We start from the raw sequence: 18,196 nt of genomic DNA, 5'->3' as shown, positions 1-18,196 counted from the left end.
TCAAATACCCTGTGTATTTAGTAATACTATTTTATGTTTGGAAAATGGACGTGCGGCCTTGGTGTATTATCGTTTCAACTGCTTCTGTAAGGAGTGACCCTGTTGCGTGGTCGGAGATTCTCCGACAATTTCTTACTGCATTGAGAAGTTGGAATGGAACGCGAGTTTAAGGCCCAATGGCGCCAGATCTCCAGACGCGCATTGGAGACTAGCGCGACGTTATCTTATCACAGCCCCCACCAAATGCGAGCTGTTTAAATACACCCGGTTGAACTCTTTCTTTATGCTATACACATTCCTCCTACCATGAACATCGAGCGGATAGCAATTATCGGCGCCGGGCCTTGTGGGCTGGGTGTCGCAAAGTAAGTGGAGCCGCCATGTTTACAACAACCTTGAATAAATCTTAAATCTAGTAGGCGCAAGAAATAAACTCATGAACTGACGCTTGGGTAGGTATCTCCTAGCAGAACAGAAATTCAAAACTATCACCATATTTGAACAGCGGGACCAGCCCGGTGGTGTATGGAATTATACTGGCGATGAAGGCACTAGCAACAATGCCATCCCAATTCCCAACCCAAATCCTAGCTCGACGCCCCAGCAGCCGGTGAACGGCAAGTTCATATCGCCAGTCTATGACTCCCTGGAAACGAATATTCCGAACTCCATGATGAGATTCTGCGATTTTCCATTTCCGGATGGAACAGCTTTGTTTCCTTCGCATGTAGTCGTTAAGGACTATCTGCACAGATATGCCGATGAGCTGCGGGACATTATAAAGCTACAGACGCTTGTTGTCGATGTTTCTGTGACGAGAAGGCACCCGCGCACAGAGTGGGCAGTTGCATGGCGGGATCTCCAGACCAATCAAGTCTCGACTGCACAGTTTGATGCCGTGGTCGTTGCAAACGGGCATCATAATGACCCCCACGTCCCTGATATTCAAGGTCTGGCTGAGTGGTATCGCATGTTTCCGGGATCTATTAGTCATTCGTCCTCGTATCGCCGCGCAGAGCCCTTTAAGAATAAGGTATGTCATGCCAACTATCCACTTGAGACCCATCAAGATTCCGGAAATTTAAGCAGAAGAAACAGAAAGTCATCGTGGTGGGCCACTCCGCCTCTGGAATCGACATTGCCTTGCAAATCAGCCAAGTCTCCCAACATCCACTGCTGATATCGGAGCGAACAGAAACAGCACTATCACCCGAGAAAGCAGCGGTCATCAAAGCTCTCCCTGAGATAAGCCTACTAGACCCCAAGAGCGGCCGAGTGCATTTTGCCAACGGGCACGAAGAGCGCGATGTCGATCATATCGTCTTCTGCACAGGCTATCACTTCTCATTGCCGTTCTTATCGACCCTCCGACCCAGCATCATTACCGATGGCCTTCGACCGCAAAATCTATACCAGCACGTGTTTTTCACCTCAGAGCCCACACTGGCGCTCATCGGGTTCCCGCAGCGGATCGTCCCATTCCCAATTAGTCAGGCGCAGGGCGCGTGGGTTGCGCGGATTTTCTCAGGACGCCTGGTGTTACCTTCGCAAGCTGAGATGGAGCATTGGATTGAGGAATGGAAATTTGAACGAGGAGATGGGCGGAATTTCAACATTCTTGCGTTTCCGCTCGATGCAGAATACATCAACTATTTGCATCATCAAAGCTCGATGGCCGTGCCCCGCGATGGGCTTGAAAACAATGGCAGCGGGAAACAGTCTCCGTTCTGGGGTGAGAAAGAAAAGTGGACGCGGGCCAGATTCCCGTTGATCAAGAAAGCGTCACAGGCACTGGGTGATCATCGGAGAGAAGTTACAAGCCTTGAGCAGCTTGGCTTTGGATTCGAAGAAACGCTACAGGATACAGGGCTGAGTAAAGCTCATCTGTAAATAATTGCAGATATTATTCCCTTTCGAGATAATCAAGGGATTTGCTCGTTCAGAGCATATCCGATCCAAGACCACCAAGCAGACTCATCCATTGTGTTTCCAGTGGACTTTCTGTCAGAGCATTGTCTGCAGGTGTCAAAATGGTGTTTTGCGGGATACCGATCCGTGATCCGAATTGTGCTCCATCAGGAATACCACCCATGCCATCCAGAGTAACATATTGGTGCGACAGCCTTCTATCGGCGACTTTAGATCTCAAAGGCCATATATAAAAGCTTGCTTCACCTAAGGTATCACTCAGTAGCACAGCTAACTCATCTTGTATCACCTGGAGACCACGTTCTACCTCTAGCCCAGGAGAAGTTATGACCGAGGATGCCGAGGACTGACTTAGTGGTATGATGGGATTTTTCTGTTTCCCAGTAATATCCGCCAGGCATCGCAGAAGGCGAGCCGCTTCGTGTGCAGGAATCCAAGTGGGTGCAAACAATTCCAGTAAGGAGGCGAGTAGGGTAATCTCTGGAATATCTTGGAATGCCGGGGACCACTGCGCGACACAGTAAAGAAAGATAGCCGACAGTGAGAGCAAGCGACACAGAGTGACCCAGTTCATGGGTAGATGACGGTGTTCGTGGAGAATGAGGCTCAGTTGAATATACTGCTGCGCAGCTGCCTGCAGCTGGGCCAGGTTGTCTTCTGATGCCGAATCGGCTCTTGCGGGTGTATATAGTAGGATAAGAAGATTTTGGTAGCGGACATTCAACCAGGTGATGGTCGTATGAAATGGGACCTGGTCCTGCTCCCACAGCGCCGAGCTAGATAGGAGGCAACCCTGTGTATACCAATCTTCGATCTGGCGCCGTAACTCCTGCGGGTGCACCGGAGGGCTGTGGCTATAAATGGAATTTACAATTCGGGTCTCGAGTTGTCGGAGAGCAATAACGTGCCTGCTGACTTGGAGCGCGATCGTATACTGGTGACCCTCTTGCGACCCATATTCGTGGATCATGATGCTTGGCAATGGGACTTGCATTGAGTCGTTCGATAACCCGAATGGAAGTCCGTATGAAATGCCGATCATACGGTCGAAAACATAGATTGACCAACTCAACCGACGACGCAGCTCTAATGAACGAGGAGAAAGGTTTTGGCATGCCGGTGTCTCGCTCACTAGTCCGATCGCTAATGCGTGGCGGGTCAAAACGCCAACGATGGATCTGGGATCCAGATCACTGGGCTTGAACAAGAGGTACAAGCCCAGCAGGAGCAAAGTGCCTGCCGAATGTTCCTCAACTCGGGTAACACATTCGCACAGAATAGTCTTCAAACACGGCTCGAATGGTCGCTCTTCAATATCCTGTGCTTCGCCGGCCCGCTGCAGTGTCGTAAACCCAATCGCCATTAACATGTGCAGCCGGCTTGGCACAGCCGATCGCGAAAGAAACCCATTCTGCGCTTCTTGGGTGCAAATATTCTCGAATTCCTGCTGCGCAACCTCGCTATCAGAAAAGGGATATGCGCGGTGAACATGTCGAAAATAAGCTTGCAGACATTTCCGCCCCCCTGAAACAGATATAGCCTTATCATCATCTTCCTCGACCTTGGAAGAAGAATCCTGGCTCTCTTCGCGCACGCTACTATCGGTTTCCATTTTCTCGATCGCATCAATTGATGGCGACCGGTTCCCACTGGACGGCCCGAGTGATCCTAGAGACAACTCCCTACCCGTCTCAACGGACTCGATCTGCGGCCCACCCGCTGGCAACGACTGATTTACTAACTGGCTCAACCAGTCAATTCGAGATCGTAATTCTCGTTCCCTCGAATGGGGACTCTTATCTCGCTCCATGAGGGAACAAGGCAGCCAAGCCGAAAGACAGGGTCTGCAAGGCCCTTCTGCAGTTCGCGTACATCGCTTCTTCTGCTGCCGACAGCGTCGACATGCGGGTAGAGTGGATGGGCGGCGAGCCTGAGCGGGGCCATGAGGGGTCCCAACGGCGGGTCCATTGTTCCGCTGATCATGAGAATTCGGTTGCACAGGGGCATTCCCGCGTTGGACCCGAAAGCGATGAACAGAGCCCTCCATCGTCATGATGGTTCGAATGGATAAGCGACAGAAGGAGTTGGTGTCGGGGAGATAGCGCGATGTGATAAGAGCTCCATTGTCATTCGCTGGAGAAGCACGCCATTTTTGTCCCCATCAAGTCATTTGTTTGAACTTTTCAAATTGGTGATGTGTTAGTAGCGCGGCAGTATCAGATGATCAATAGTTGATGTTTTCTTCTCCAAAAGGCATTCCATTGTAGTGAATGAAAAGGTGAATTATGTCATTGAGCTTAAATTCAAGTTGGCGACCGTGTCGTGTAAGACTCAAATGTTTCCCATTTGTGGCTAGGACTCGCCAACTGGTCTCGCGGGGCCCCATCGCGTAACCCATCGCGTCAGTGATTTCCTGTTAGACAACGCTCGACAAACTTTCTTCGAATTACGTCGAATATCGAGACCCCGATCGACTAATTGCGTGTGCCTCTTGAGTCCGTTGTACGGAACGGGCAGTTGGCATGCAATGCGAAAAAAAAAGAAAGAAAGACATCCAGGGGCTGGGCACACCGAGCTTCTTGACTAGGATCTAGCCGCCGGGTGTGTGCAGGAAATTGGTGATAGGTCAGGCCAGCTAATGGTGACAATTTGTGATGTATCGCATGCCGGGCCAGTTAACCCCCTTGCTCCGGCCATTGCCGGGTTCCCTTGGATTACCACGCAATAAATCTTATCCGACTGATGGGCTAAAGCTATGCGATCTGTTCCATTAGATCCGTACGTAGTCGAACAGAATGGTTAATAATTGAATATCGTCCCCGGTATTAATTCTACTAGCATGATGTATTGTCACTGTCAAGAATTGAGTGCCTGACTCCGACGTGATCACAGCTCATGCGCAAGGTCAGTAATCCCGAAATTGTGTAACTTCCAAGGTTGACAAGGACTGCAACCTATCCACGGGTCATTCAACCACATTGCCTTCATCAAGATCCGCTGACCTCCCCTCGAACCGGCTAGTTGAGATCAAAAATCCGTCAAGTGAAGAGTAAAATTAATAAAAATGCGAAAATTGGGTATTATACTACGTGCACAAGAGCGTCTCAACGTGCATCTCCACGTCGTCAAGATCCCAGCTTCAATATCCATGTTGAACTGAGCTTCAATACATGCAATCTTATCAGCAATGCATCCAAGTACTATCAGCAGCGACACTGCCCATAATAAACGTGCCCAACCAAATGCCCCCAAGGACAGAAAGAAAATATCCAACATTCATAGTCATAATCGCCAGCATCCTAAATCCCCCGTTAGTTTCAAAGGCAAAACACAGTGATATTAGCAGAAGACTTACAAGAGGTAGGCAACTCCAGCAAGTATTAATTCAAAGGTCGCACGGCCTGCGGCAGGATTCACGCGCCATCTGGACCACCTGCGTCCGATTTCTTGCATGCTCTGCTGCGCACCAGAGATTTGTTTTCCACCGTCGTGCTCCCCGATGAGAGGCTCACTCCCATGGCTGATGCCGTCTGTCCAAAGACGACCCTCCAGGACTGGACGCACGGCAATGAGCACGCGTAAGATGATGGCAAGGACAATCAAAAAGATACAAGTCCCGGCGTAAGTTCCCTTTGACGTGGGAGTCCAGTCGTCGGCGTATAGCGGGGTTTTAAAGGAGGTGAAGAATGTCATTGACATGTCGGACATGGACATGGACATGCTTGAATCCATGTCCATCGAAGAAGATGTGGATGTAGCCATGGACATTGCTGTTGTTGTGGCTGTCCCCATTGACATGGTGGTGGTGGTCATTCCAGACATATCCATCATGGCTGATCGACTACCGTTCGGTTTGCACCTTGGAAGTTCGTTTGGCTGGAATAAGTAAGATTTATCGGGAGGGTTGCCAGTGCGACCGTAATCCGGGTTATATAGAAACGACGTAGTAGCCGATCGGCTGCATGTGAGATGTCTGACAGATTTGACAAGAAAGTTATTCAAAACGAATTATGCCGGCACCCCACTCTTTAATAAGAGCATGTTTCGTTTCTTGGCACATCTTTGTGGAAACTTGCGATCATTGCGAGTGGGTCTGGTGATTCGGACCTCCAGACCTGATGCGTCTAGCCGGTGCTTTCCCCTTCACTAAGCAAGTATCTGTTCTCCTCTGGAACGACCTAAATGGTCGATTGAGTAATATCCTGGTGGTCTTGCCTCCTAGTATGACAAGTTATTCAGCGGCATATGCAAAGGATGGCAGTGAGTTCAATGTATCCGCGATAACCCATGAAATCAACGCCCATGAGATCTGAGAGCTTGAACTGTGTTTCAGTGGAGTCGAAAAGCAGCGAGAGTTGATTTGCTGCTGAACACGCGAAGTCGGGTGGAAGCGAAGCGGGAAGCTCCACTGCGCCACCAAAACCCCCAAAACACTCTCAAATGTGCTCATTTTTGCGGGGCGAGAAGCACAAGAACATCAACCACCGCAAATCCACTCACATTCATATCATCAAGATACGTTATATTTCTCGTTTGATGTCCAGATATCAAGCCACATTGATATGTTATACGTTTCTATCCATATGCCATGAGCACGTTTACCTCATAGATACAGCTGCAATAGAGGCCAGAGCAGATTATTAACAAATCTCCCACTCCGTCAATCTGCAATCTCATTCCTTGGCAATCACTTGGCAGCCCAGACTTGATACCTAATCATCCGGTCTGGATGAGGCAGGAATTAGCGTGCGATGAATTGAGCATGAATCGGATTTTCAAACCTGTCAGCGGTCATAGTGGAGTTCTAACTCGTGTTAAACGGGGAATTAATTCGCACACGGACCTGGAATCGAGATTAGTATTAATAATGATAGCATCCTCGTTGGATCTGCAAAATTCCACCTCTTGTCATTATCATTTCTTCCTTAACGGCTTCTGGTGACCACTCATAGTTCAACGGTCAAGATGGGCATGCTTCCGTTCCTGGACCAGCCGGTGCTGCTGCACTCAGACCGTGACCCGGGAGTGTGTACCATGACACCAGAGCAATGTGCCTATAAAAAGCAATACTGGGTTAACTGGTATGAGGCTGACCATCGCTATGCCTTACCAACCGTGGCATTCTTCATGGTTGCAATTATTCTCTTCTCCATTGCCCATGTAACGGAGAGTATCACTCCGCGGCGTGCAAAGCAAAGTCGAATGTGGCTGCGTCCGTTGGCATTTTTGCGCTTCCTCTCTTACAAGAGCTGGCGGATTGGGGGGTGTAACTCTCAATCTCTTGGTGTTTTTCTGCTTGGAGCGGCAGGTTTGGTCTACTTCCTTTGTAAGAGAGAAAAGGTCCATCATATCATTACTTTTCTCACCACTAATCTCTTCCCTCATTAGCGATGACTCTCGGACCTCATCCTTATTATTGGCCCAACACCATGGAGCTCAGCTATGGTGGATCTCCACCCATCGCGACGCGAGCCGGCTTCATGGCACTTGCTTGCATGCCATTCCTTATCATCCTCGGCGCCAAAAGCAACCCTATTACAATGCTTACTGGCATCTCCCATGAAAAGCTCTTCATCTGGCACAACTGGGTTGCCTGGGCCATGTTCGTGCTGGCATTGGTTCACACATTTCCTTTTATCGTATACAACATGTGGATGGGCGACATCAAAGAACAATGGAATACTGGTGGTGTGTGGGTGACCGGAGTTGTTGCTCTGATCGCTCAAGCATGGCTGACTTTCATGTCCATTCCCTGGATCCGGTAACTTTGGCGCCCTTCCCCTAGTACGTCCAATATCGCTTCTAGAATTTGCTAACACTTCCCGATTGCCTAGGAACCGATACTACGAGTTCTTCAAGGCCACCCACTTCTTCATGGCAATGGTCTTTGTCATATTTTTCTTCATTCACTGTGACTTCCGCATGTCCTCTTGGGATTATTTCATTGCAACTGCCGTTCTTTATACTCTCTCTTGGCTGTACTCGCAATGTCGAACATGGTTCGAGCACGGTATCAAGCACAAGGCTCGTCTCGTACCCGAGACCGATGAGACTTTCAAAGTCACCATCGATACGAGAATGGAGTGGGGTCCCGGCCAGCACATTTTTCTGCGCTTCTTGACATGTGGAATGCACTCTTTGACAGCCCACCCGTTCACAATCTGCTCCGTTCCCCAACGGGACGGAAAGAACCAGCTAGTCTTCTACATTAAGCAACACGGCGGTGTGACGGGACGCTTGATGAGCATGGCCAAAAAGAACCCGGACGTTCAAGTTCCGGTGCTAATTGACGGACCCTACGGCGGAACTCCGGTGGGCCGTCTTCAAGAATTCGATAAGTCGCTAATTGTCGGTGGAGGAGCCGGTGCTGGGTTGACATTATCCATGATTGAAGACTTTGTCCGTTTCTCTTCTCCCCAGAATCACAAAGAGATGAAGGTTATTGTTGCTACGCGCGATCCCGGGATGCGGGCGTGGTACATGCAAGCACTGGAAGATTTGGCGGCTAGGCAGTCGCAACAAAAACCAGTTGCTGGATTGTCGGTTCACATTCATGAGACTTTCTCATCACAGTCAAGTCCAGAATCGGATTCTGATGGAAGGGAAGTCGCGGGAGAGAGTGGGAAGATGCAGAAAGTTCATTCCAAGGAGTGTAGCCCCTTGGTAAGCGAGATATTTGGTGTTCAACTCTTCACTGGCAGGCCTGATCTCCCGAATGCCACTCAAGAATTGGCAAACCAGGAGGGTACCTCTGTAGGTGTGGTTGTATGCGGTCCTTCGTCTATGACTCATGATGTTGGTGCTGCGTCTTCAGAGATTCAAAGTAAGATTCTGGCCAAGAAAGCAGGTGTTACGCGTGAATTATGGTTACATAGAGAGAATTTCTCGTGAGTTGTTTCTTACAGACGTGCATTCCAAGGTTGATGGATGAAACTTTGCTAACATTGGGATTGCAGATTTTGAATGCTTTACTACCTACTGACTACTATTCACCCACACATATATTTGTACATTCGCACCAAATAACAAAGCACTTGAGAAACAGTGCATATATGATACATATACCTTGGTCCTTGATCCTGCTTCATTTTTAACATTGGAGGATTTTCAGGTACTGGCAGGCTGGCACAATACAGGTGGTCAATCGATGAAGTGTGTGAAGAAGCACTGAACTTGAGCGGAATCGACCAATGTGTGCATTCTTCGTAATGTTGAGAGGTGGTGCCTAGTACTAGGTGAGTATTTAATAAACCACCGGAGACGGATAATTGTAAATCCGGGAGGTTCTACCGAAACCATGAACCCACTTCCAGAAGTGGCTAGTCCTCGCGTGCTTGCATATTTTCAAGCTTCGCTGATTCATACCAATTGACATTCAGTGATGTCACAAACTTGGAATTAGATAAAGAGCCTTCAAAGTTTTATCACAGCCCGAATATCATGCCTTCAATCTGGGAATGTTTCTTCCCTCCGGCCCTCTCAAGTTTCAGCAGTAAAATCAACAATCGCACTCTCGACTAGGACCAACCCTTGGAAGCCGCCAGTAGCCGTCACGGATAAATGGTGCCAATTTTACCGGCCCGCGGACGACATTGACACATCTGACCCGAATCAGGCCTACCGTGGGGGTTCAAGCAGCATCCGTAACGGTTATTATAAACCTGGCCGTTGTCGGTCAATGACCGAGTCAACAAGCAAAATGATCAAGTGAAGCTAATTTTGAGTATCAGCCCTTGAACGGGAGCGGCGCGCCTCCCACGTGAGAGGCACGCTATAACGCAAGTGCTAAGGTTAAAAACCATTAAAGCCAGCCCGCGACCGTAAACGTAACAAGTTCCCGCGTAATTGTGGAGTCCGAAAAAAAAAGTTGTTGGTCTCAATCCTCGCTTCTGGAATTTGCGAACCCCGGAAAATGACTTCCAAGGCTCCCCGGATTTATTTGAATGTCTGGAGTAAAATGACTCAATCTATGAGTAACAGAAATGTCATCAGTAAATAAATTCTCCAATCTTATCATAATCAACGGTCAAATGGAGGGGCCCCGGGGGGTCAAGAACTGTTGAGCCGGGCCGGTTGATTTTTACACGTTTGCATGCTAAGGCCGGGCCGGGCAACCAGGCCGGAGTTGGTTCTTCGGGGAGGAAACTGCCCCGAGAGTGAAACTTTTGGTAAATTACATGTTACAAGCTTATATTTACAGGGTTTTCTCCAAAGTTTATGACCAACTTTAAAGCCTATTTGTGCTGCATGGTATTGAAAACAGACAGCAAAGAATCGGTTTTTTCTCAAGATTATTAGATGAACCTAGTAGATACGTATGAGTGGAACAAAAGGTCCTCAGCACGTTTCTCGAAAGCCTTCCCTTATATTATTCTGGAGCACCTTACCGCGCTTAGAGATGCCACAAAAGCGGCCACTAGTGGTGGTCAAAGACATTTCAAGCGCCACGGTACAGCCATAACCAAGATAACCAAGACATCGGCCCACGGTCGCTCAAGCCTAGAAAAATGATCCGCAGGTGGATGCAGGAACGCGTTCAAAACATACTAGCCACCATTCACCGGTGCCAGCTATGGGCAGAACAGCTCATACAAAACCCACAAAAGTTCACACAGAGTGGAACTTCTCAGTACCCCGGAGATAGCGAAATCAAATCTCCCAATTTTTTGAAGATTCTCGTAAAGAAAGTTTATACCCTAAGGTAATAATTTCTAATCGCCACACGCCAAGACACAGAAAAATGGGTCAGTATAATCTCCCCCATCTTTGGGCACTCTCCACGTCGCGCGACTTTTAGCTTCTTGCTTTCTTCCCTTCTCTAGTCCAGTCTAGAAGGTTGCTGTTTTTGTGGTTTTTTTTTCCTTCTTCCTTTTTTGGTACTTTTTATAAGACATCATGACCGGCTCGCATTTGCCTGGTTCTGGACCGCCCGCGCTTGAGATATATGAGGATGATGTGATGGATACGGAAAAGTTGGAGAAGCCTCCGGTCGTGGAGGATCCGTTTGGAAATGAAGAATCCGGGGAAGTAAAGTATCGCGTGATGAAGTGGTGGTAAGTTATCATCTGTCCTTAGGTGCTCTCTTGTTACCTGTGCATGTGCATGTGCATATGCATGGTCATTATCATACCATTCGGAGTCTAACACGATTACAGGCAAGCTGGAATGCGTAAGAGATCCACCATTGAACTTGAACATTGATCGCCGTCAACATTGATTATGGCCATTCTAACATTTGAACCGTCAATCTAAAGTCATGGTCGCCGAAAACATCTCACTTGGCATCATGTCCCTACCATCTGCCGTGGCAACTCTCGGAATTGTCCCGTAAGAAACAGACCCTCGACACATATTCCAGCAGTGTGCACAAAAGCTAAACATCACCAGGGCCCTCATTCTCATTCTCGGCCTATCAGGCATCTCATGGTACACCGGCTACATTTTCGGCCAATTCAAGCTCCGCTATCCGCAAGTGCACAGCATGGGCGATGCCGGCGAGATCCTCTTAGGCCCCATCGGACGCGAGATCTGCTACTTCGGCCAGCTGCTCTTCATCATTTTCCTAATGGCCAGCCATATTCTCACCTTCACCGTTACATTCAACACCATCACAGATCACGGAACCTGCACCATTGTCTTCGGAGTCGTGGGCTTGGTCGCGTGCTCCATCGCCTCTCTTCCACGCACGTCCGAGAAAGTCTTCTTGATGTCCACCATCTCCGCCGCCAGTATCCTCATCGCTACCATCGTCACTATGATCTCCGTCGCTGTTCAGACACCCGCCGACGTGGTCAACGATATCACCACCCACCCTACTTTCGTTAACGGTTTCTTGGCCGTCACCAATATTGTCTTCGCTTTTATCGCCCACGTGTCTTTCTTCGGTATTATCTCTGAGATGGAGGATCCTCGCCAGTTCCCCAAGTCTCTTGCTATGCTCCAGATTGTGGATACTACTATGTATGTTGTGGCGGCTATGGTCATCTACTGCTATGTTGGTCCGTCTGTTGAGTCGCCTGCTCTTTCCGCTGCTGGGCCTGTTATGAAGAAGGTTGCATACGGCCTTGCAATCCCGACGGTAAGTCAAGACTTTCAATCCACGACATTCTCTTTTCTTGAACCTCTGTTTCTAACTTGTGTAGGTCATCGTTGCGGGTGTTGTCTTCGGCCATGTCGCTTGCAAGTATATCTACGTTCGCATCTTCCGAGGCGATCGCTCCCACCACATGCACCAGCGTAGTATTCTTGCTACGGGTACTTGGGTTGCTATCTGTCTGAGCACCTGGACTATTGCCTGGGTCATCGCCGAGTCTATTCCCGTGTTCAACGATTTGTTGAGTCTTATCGTATGCCTCCCTCGAATCCTCTTGTACCCGTACGCCACTAACTCGTGTTTCATTCACAGAGTGCTCTCTTTGGAAGTTGGTTCAGTTGTAAGTTCCACATCGCGAAATTGATTTTAAATCCTAAAAATATACTAACCTTCGGCAGACGGTCTTCCTGCTATGTTCTGGCTTCACATGAACAAGGGACAATGGTTCGCGACACCAAAGAAGATCTTCCTCACATCCGTCAACTTCTGTATTCTAGGAATCGCCATCGCCATTGTAAGTTTTTCTTGCCCGTCGTTACCACCCACACGACTAATAAATGGCTTGCTAACTTAATTAGTGTGCCCTCGGACTATATGTCTCGGGTAAGTCTATCCATGACAGCACTGACAATGCCAGCTGGACTTGTGCTAGCAATGCTGTATAGATAGATGGGAATCTGCATTAATATACTAGATTCATAAATTTAGAGGTTATTTGACTTGATAGACATGAATTGACTCCGCGAAATTGGTCTATTGTACAATTGGTATTCCAAATTTCTAGTTATATGTACTATATACAAACTCTATTGGTTGCCCAAAGGCAGAAGAACGAAAGAATGGCAATGTAATAAAAAGATATGTCAAAAGAAGTGATCAAATATCCTTCAGATGAAGTGGTCAGGGGTTCCGGTCATAGACTGCGGATATTGTGACTCCAAATCAGCGCTTACCACTGCTGGAGAGTGGCCTCCCAGCGCTTGATGAAATCAATGCGGGCCTCAGACTTGGACAAAACACCAGCGCCCCAGGAGTTACCGAGCCACATGACGTTCTTGGTGGTGGTGGTCTCGGGCCAGTGAGTCAGTCCGTCGCCGTTGGGGTTACCGGTCTTGATGAAGTTGGCCCAGTAGTTGGCCATCTTCTCTTCGATCTTGTAGTCGCGGGGAGTCCAGGTAACGTTGGAGTAATCGGAGTAAGGAATGTTGTTGAACACATACCACAGCTCACTGCCGTGGTAGGCGCCAGCAGAGGAATCCTCGGCCGGGGTGTGGGTCCAGTAGTAAGTGTAGACGCTGCTCTTGGCACCACCAGCAGTCCAGTCGACACCCCAGCGCCAAGTACCGACACGGCTGAGATCACGGAAGAGCTCGTTGCTGTTCTCGCTGGCCTGGGTCTCGTTATCACCGGGGTAGAGAGTGAAGAATTCATCAGCGAAGTCGCCGAACATCTCAGTGTACAGCTTCTTGTATTCAGCAGCGCTGAAGGCGGTAGTAGTAGCAGCACCGGACTCGTCGGCGTTGTTACCGGTCAAAATGGGGACGTCGGAGTGGGCGTTCAAGTCAAGAGACTGGCCGTAGTTGTGGGTCAGGACGTAGCCATCGATGTTAGGACGCCAGAGGGGAGGCTCCATAAACGAATCGGTAAGGTTTTCAAACTGAGTTCCGACAAAGATGGTGTCACTGAGGGAGGCATAGGCGAGAAGGGAATCCATGGACAGGTTTCGCATGGCGGCAATAGAGGAGCTGTTCATTTCCTTCTGGAAAGCCACACCCTGAGCCTCGGCACGGGCCTTGGTGCGGTAGCTAGTAGCGTCACTTCCGGTAATAGGGTCGTGGGGACCACGAGCACCAGACTCGGAGATCACACCGTTGATCAGGCCCTTAGCGAGAGGGGAGAACATAGCATCGAGGGAGCTGGAAGATCCAGCGGACTGGCCACCGACGGTGACCTGCTCGGGGTTACCACCGAACTGAGCAATGTTCTCCTGGACCCACCGGAGGGCGAACTGCTGGTCCAGCAGACCATAGTTTCCAGAGCTGTTGTGACCAGACTCGGCAGAGAGCTCAGGATGAGCGAAGAATCCGAAAGGACCGACACGGTAGTTCAGGGTAACAACAATGATGTCCTTGCTGGCAAGACCGGAGCCATCGTAGGTGAGAACGTCTCCAGATCCGGCTTCGAAACGACCTCCGTAGATCCAGACGTAGACGGGCAGGTTCTTGGAAGTCAAGTCGCTGGTTTCGTTGTATGTGGGAGTCCAGACATTGAGGAACAGGCAGTCCTCACTAGTGATGTTGGAGGCAGTGTTGAAGATTCCAGCGGAGGAAGAAGTAGTCTGTGCGCACTGAGCGCCGAAGGAGTCGGCCTTCTTCACGCCTGACCAGGCCTCGCGAGCCTTGGGTGCCTTCCAACGGTTCTCGCCACCAGTAGTGGCTGCGAAAGGAATACCCTTGTAGACGGTGATTTCGTCGCGGTATTCAGAGGCGATACCTTGAACGGAACCCTTGTTGGTCTTGATCACGGGGTACTTCGAGGTGGAACGACGGATGGGCTCGGCAGTAGCCAGAACCGACCCGAGAGCCAACCCGGTAAGAAGGGAAGAAATATGCATAACGAAAAGAAGGTTTAACGAAAGGATGGGACAGGAGAAGTACCGGTGCAAGGATTCAAGGCCATCTTTAAATAACCACGTTCCATGTCGACTCCCTGGCGACTCATGATTTGAACATGGTTGTGCAGAGTTGCGCCACGTTGTAATGGTGGAGACTGAAACTGTACGTTATTGACCACGTCATCGAATCATAAGCTTGAATTGGCTTTTATTGCTCCATTAAAGGAGACGGGAGTGAAAAGCCACTGGTCTGAAGAATGTACCTTGATCCTTCACCCAAAAAATCCTTGGCGATCGAACCCCGAGGTGTGGGTCTCGGAGATCATCGCCCTGGCTTTCCATATTGGGAGACCGAGTCCGTAAACCCGCGCCAAACTAAGGGATGCCGCGTCACGCGTGTTCGAAGCTCAGATGAAATTTGCCGCGGGTTTCGCCAGAGTGCCAGGTATACAAGATTTATTCTCTAACAGGGAATGTGAACCGTTGCTAAGATTATCTTCCCGTCAGCCTAACAGATTTGTTGACTTCAAACTTATCAGGCATCCGAGTTTTGATTGTAGTTTCAAATTGAAAATGAACCTGCTTCGTGAATTTTTGAAGGGTTATAAGATCTTCTCAACTCTTCACCAGTGACAAGTAGACTATAATTATCTTGGTGTCGCATATACGCATCTTGGTATTTCTAAGAATGTCAAAATTGTCCCCAGTGTTTACTTGGAGATCCCGATTGATACACATAATGCGGAGAGATAACATTTGAAGGCTAGATTAAAGGTATGTCTACCCCACCAAGCTCCCCTAGTCCACTACTCCGTCCTGTCAGAGAAGCTTTGTTATGGAGCAAGGAGTACGTAGTCTGGCGACGTCGCTCTCTCAAATTGCTTTCGGACAACTCGGCGGAGGCCTCCGCTGCACTCGTGCAGACGGTCAGACCACACTTTAGATCCGACATCCATCTAGTATGGCTCCATCTAGTATGGCTCCATCTAGTATGGCTCCATCCACCATTCTATCTTCAAGACAGAGAAGGGCTTTTTTTTTCATTTCTTTTCATTTCTTTTCATTTCTTTTCATTTCTTTTCATTTTGTATTCGTTTTGAGTCCTGCTTTGTGTTACCAGCAAGCATTACTCAATAATTCATTTGATCATGGATTCTGTGATGTCAAAAATTAAGGCTTCAGCACGTGCATAGATTTGGACGATGATTAGTATACCCCGTGGTAGATCCACTATCACAGTATGGGTTACTAGTCAAGTAGTTACTTCCACTTCTAGAATTTGTCATATACTAGTTTGCTACCTAAGCTAAAAAGGGAAATATACAAGAAACACGCATATACTAATGACCCCTTAGAATAGAAGCCGCGTCTGTAAACTTTGAATAGATCAAACTTCTGGGCCGAAAAAAAAAAGTTCTAATCGTTTACAAAGTATGAGAACACGCTGTATGGAAGTTTCAGTCTACTCGTAGATTTCAATAATCAACCTCCGGCATGAGCTTTCTCTTGCGAGGCCCCTGGTCGGCTATCTTTATTATCTCAAACTTCGCTTTTTTGTTAACATGCCATATATTTAAACCAACCAGAGAGCACTCTCAGATCACGTCTATCATTATGCTTAAGATCTTGGTGTCGACTGACTCGACTCAGTTTATGCTTCACCCATGAGTTTTGAGCAATTTGATTGGACGTGGATCTGAGGATGGTTATGATTGGTCACTCTCTGGAAGTGGACCCATATCGCCTTCAGAGGCCGCGGCTTCCATATAACCCCCCGTTTAGCCCATTGAGCAATACACTCGCGCGATGGCTCTCTCTGAGAAAGATGGGTGAGGGGTGTCGCATGCTTGGGCACCCTCATTAAAGCGGCGGTCGCCAGATTAGGAAAGCCCCAGAGGAAAATCCAGTACGTACAGGTACCTATCTCCCGAGACTCAGGTGTTCGGGTGTTGGCGGAAAAGGTGGAAGAGCGCGGCAAACAGCCAAACGAGCGAACAACGTGAGGGTCTTAAAAATGGCACGATAAAGCGCGTGGTTATTGATTCGACGGGTTACCATTCTACGTGCCTGTCTTGATGTCTGACGATGCCGCAGGATTTTCTCGTCACTAACATCCTAGAAGTCGTCCCCAGCTGTGATTTGTGCGCTTTAAGTAACAAGCGTTGGGCTTACGATGCGGTCAATGTTAGTATGCACCTTTGACGAGTTGCAGTGCCGATCGGGTTTAGGGAAGTTTGAGGATTTCGCATATCGTCCACTCATTCCATTTTTGAAGAGGAGTTAGGAGTTGAAGATGAGGAGAATGCGGTGTTAATTTTAGTGTTTCTTTGTTCTGAGTCGTCATCTATTCTTTGTGAAAAGGGATAGATAATTCCCTCATTCTGCTGGGGTTGAAGCCTAAGGTGAGCGTCAGATGATCGTCGATCGTCGATTCGGGATTTGGTCGTGTGAGGGGGTGCCTGATATTTCAGGACCCAAGCCACACTTCGTCGCTCTCATTTCCTTCCCTTTGCTGTTCCATTTCTATTGTCTTGAAGTGATCACTCTCCAATTCGAGGGTATTCTCTTTTCTGGTGAATTTGAATTATCTCGAGCTTCTTTGATGTCCCTTGCTGGATCTCAGTGGTTGTCCCCATCAAACAGAAAAGCGGGGATCCATGTTTGAAGGGTCAACTTAGACTCAAGCAGCCAACAATGGCCCTCCACCCGGACGAATGAAATGGGGTGACAAGGCAAGGATGATGTCCCCCGCAAATGATTGAAAGGCGAACGTAGGAAGGTTCCGTGGTTGAAGCTGCAATCAGCCAATGAGATCATGCAATGCTACCCGTTATGACCACAACATCGCCCCAGGTGGACTCGTCGATTACATGTAAGAGTCATCACACCACAACCTTATGATGCATTTCCCCCGCATTCTCGGTCAATCTTTAATCCAGATGGCCACTTATAATCCATTGCCATCAGTACCCAGCTCTTCTTCCACAATTACAATTCACACACACTTGAAATCAATTCTATTCACATCCAAGTTCATCATGGACACCCGGTACAACACTCAATGGGTCGAGTTCCACATTCGGGACCGCCTGGAAAGCGGCGAAGTCACAGTGCACCACACTGTCATTGAAGAGTATATCTCTCTCTCTGCCCTTTGCCCTCCCGTGGTCCCAATGCTTGGAATTTTCTTGTACACTTTACTAACAATCCATGTAGCGGCGAGTTCTTTAGTCCCGGGAACCGCCGTCAGTCCCTCACTGAAGAGGAGATCGACGAGATCGTGATCCAGTCCGATGGTATCGGCGAGATTAGTGCCGGAGGTCGTCGTGGTAGTGAAGGTCGTCTGGATCTTTTTCATGACGATGCTAAGATTTGTGAGCTTCATTGGGAGAATCGTGGAGGAGATCATGTCAACTTGGTTGAGGTGTTGGACAGTTGTGACAAATATAGAGTCGAGTGTGGGGGATGGAGTCCCGAGGCGGGGCCCTTGGGACATGTATTCGTGGATATTACGACCAAGAAGAAGTAGCCTTCCCGGCAACTGTAAAAGCGGCAGGAGA

At 48.6% G+C, this 18,196-nt stretch overlaps 7 protein-coding genes across 7 annotated transcripts; 4 read left to right on the top strand and 3 right to left on the bottom strand.

Moving 5' to 3' along the window:
- Positions 1-306: 306 nt before the first annotated feature.
- N7466_006043 (Flavin monooxygenase FMO) lies at positions 307-1,890 on the top strand (the record flags this gene model as incomplete). The annotated part of the gene is made up of 3 exons (XM_057165440.1): positions 307-365; positions 457-1,033; positions 1,087-1,890. 3 exons carry the CDS (start codon positions 307-309, stop codon positions 1,888-1,890), a joined length of 1,440 nt encoding a protein of 479 aa, XP_057021039.1.
- Positions 1,891-1,939: 49 nt separating this feature from the next.
- On the bottom strand, positions 1,940-3,897 carry N7466_006042 (fungal specific transcription factor domain-containing protein; the record flags this gene model as incomplete). Its single annotated transcript, XM_057165439.1, has 2 exons — positions 1,940-3,670; positions 3,802-3,897. 2 exons carry the CDS (start codon positions 3,895-3,897, stop codon positions 1,940-1,942), a joined length of 1,827 nt encoding a protein of 608 aa, XP_057021038.1.
- A 1,213-nt stretch (positions 3,898-5,110) lies between these two features.
- N7466_006041 (copper transporter family protein) lies at positions 5,111-5,757 on the bottom strand (the record flags this gene model as incomplete). Its single annotated transcript, XM_057165438.1, has 2 exons — positions 5,111-5,228; positions 5,285-5,757. 2 exons carry the CDS (start codon positions 5,755-5,757, stop codon positions 5,111-5,113), a joined length of 591 nt encoding a protein of 196 aa, XP_057021037.1.
- Positions 5,758-6,894: 1,137 nt separating this feature from the next.
- N7466_006040 (uncharacterized protein) lies at positions 6,895-8,820 on the top strand (the record flags this gene model as incomplete). The annotated part of the gene is made up of 3 exons (XM_057165437.1): positions 6,895-7,255; positions 7,318-7,690; positions 7,764-8,820. The coding sequence occupies 3 exons, from the start codon at positions 6,895-6,897 to the stop codon at positions 8,818-8,820; spliced, it is 1,791 nt and encodes a 596-aa protein (XP_057021036.1).
- A 2,004-nt stretch (positions 8,821-10,824) lies between these two features.
- On the top strand, positions 10,825-12,687 carry N7466_006039 (uncharacterized protein; the record flags this gene model as incomplete). The annotated part of the gene is made up of 8 exons (XM_057165436.1): positions 10,825-10,982; positions 11,085-11,098; positions 11,184-11,256; positions 11,317-12,007; positions 12,072-12,275; positions 12,335-12,362; positions 12,421-12,536; positions 12,601-12,687. 8 exons carry the CDS (start codon positions 10,825-10,827, stop codon positions 12,685-12,687), a joined length of 1,371 nt encoding a protein of 456 aa, XP_057021035.1.
- Positions 12,688-12,971: 284 nt separating this feature from the next.
- N7466_006038 (carboxylesterase/lipase family protein) lies at positions 12,972-14,636 on the bottom strand (the record flags this gene model as incomplete). Its single annotated transcript, XM_057165435.1, has 1 exon — positions 12,972-14,636. One exon carries the CDS (start codon positions 14,634-14,636, stop codon positions 12,972-12,974), a length of 1,665 nt encoding a protein of 554 aa, XP_057021034.1.
- Positions 14,637-17,674: 3,038 nt separating this feature from the next.
- Positions 17,675-18,165, top strand: N7466_006037 (aegerolysin family protein; the record flags this gene model as incomplete). Its single annotated transcript, XM_057165434.1, has 2 exons — positions 17,675-17,769; positions 17,853-18,165. The coding sequence occupies 2 exons, from the start codon at positions 17,675-17,677 to the stop codon at positions 18,163-18,165; spliced, it is 408 nt and encodes a 135-aa protein (XP_057021033.1).
- Positions 18,166-18,196: the final 31 nt, after the last annotated feature.

The sequence above is a fragment of the Penicillium verhagenii genome (assembly GCF_028828195.1).
Source record: "Penicillium verhagenii strain IBT 33310 chromosome Unknown utg000006l_segment0_segment0, whole genome shotgun sequence".
Taxonomy (NCBI): Eukaryota; Fungi; Ascomycota; class Eurotiomycetes; order Eurotiales; family Aspergillaceae; genus Penicillium; species Penicillium verhagenii.
Note: the sequence above shows the minus strand (reverse complement) of the source record. Positions and strands in the feature narration are given on the sequence as shown.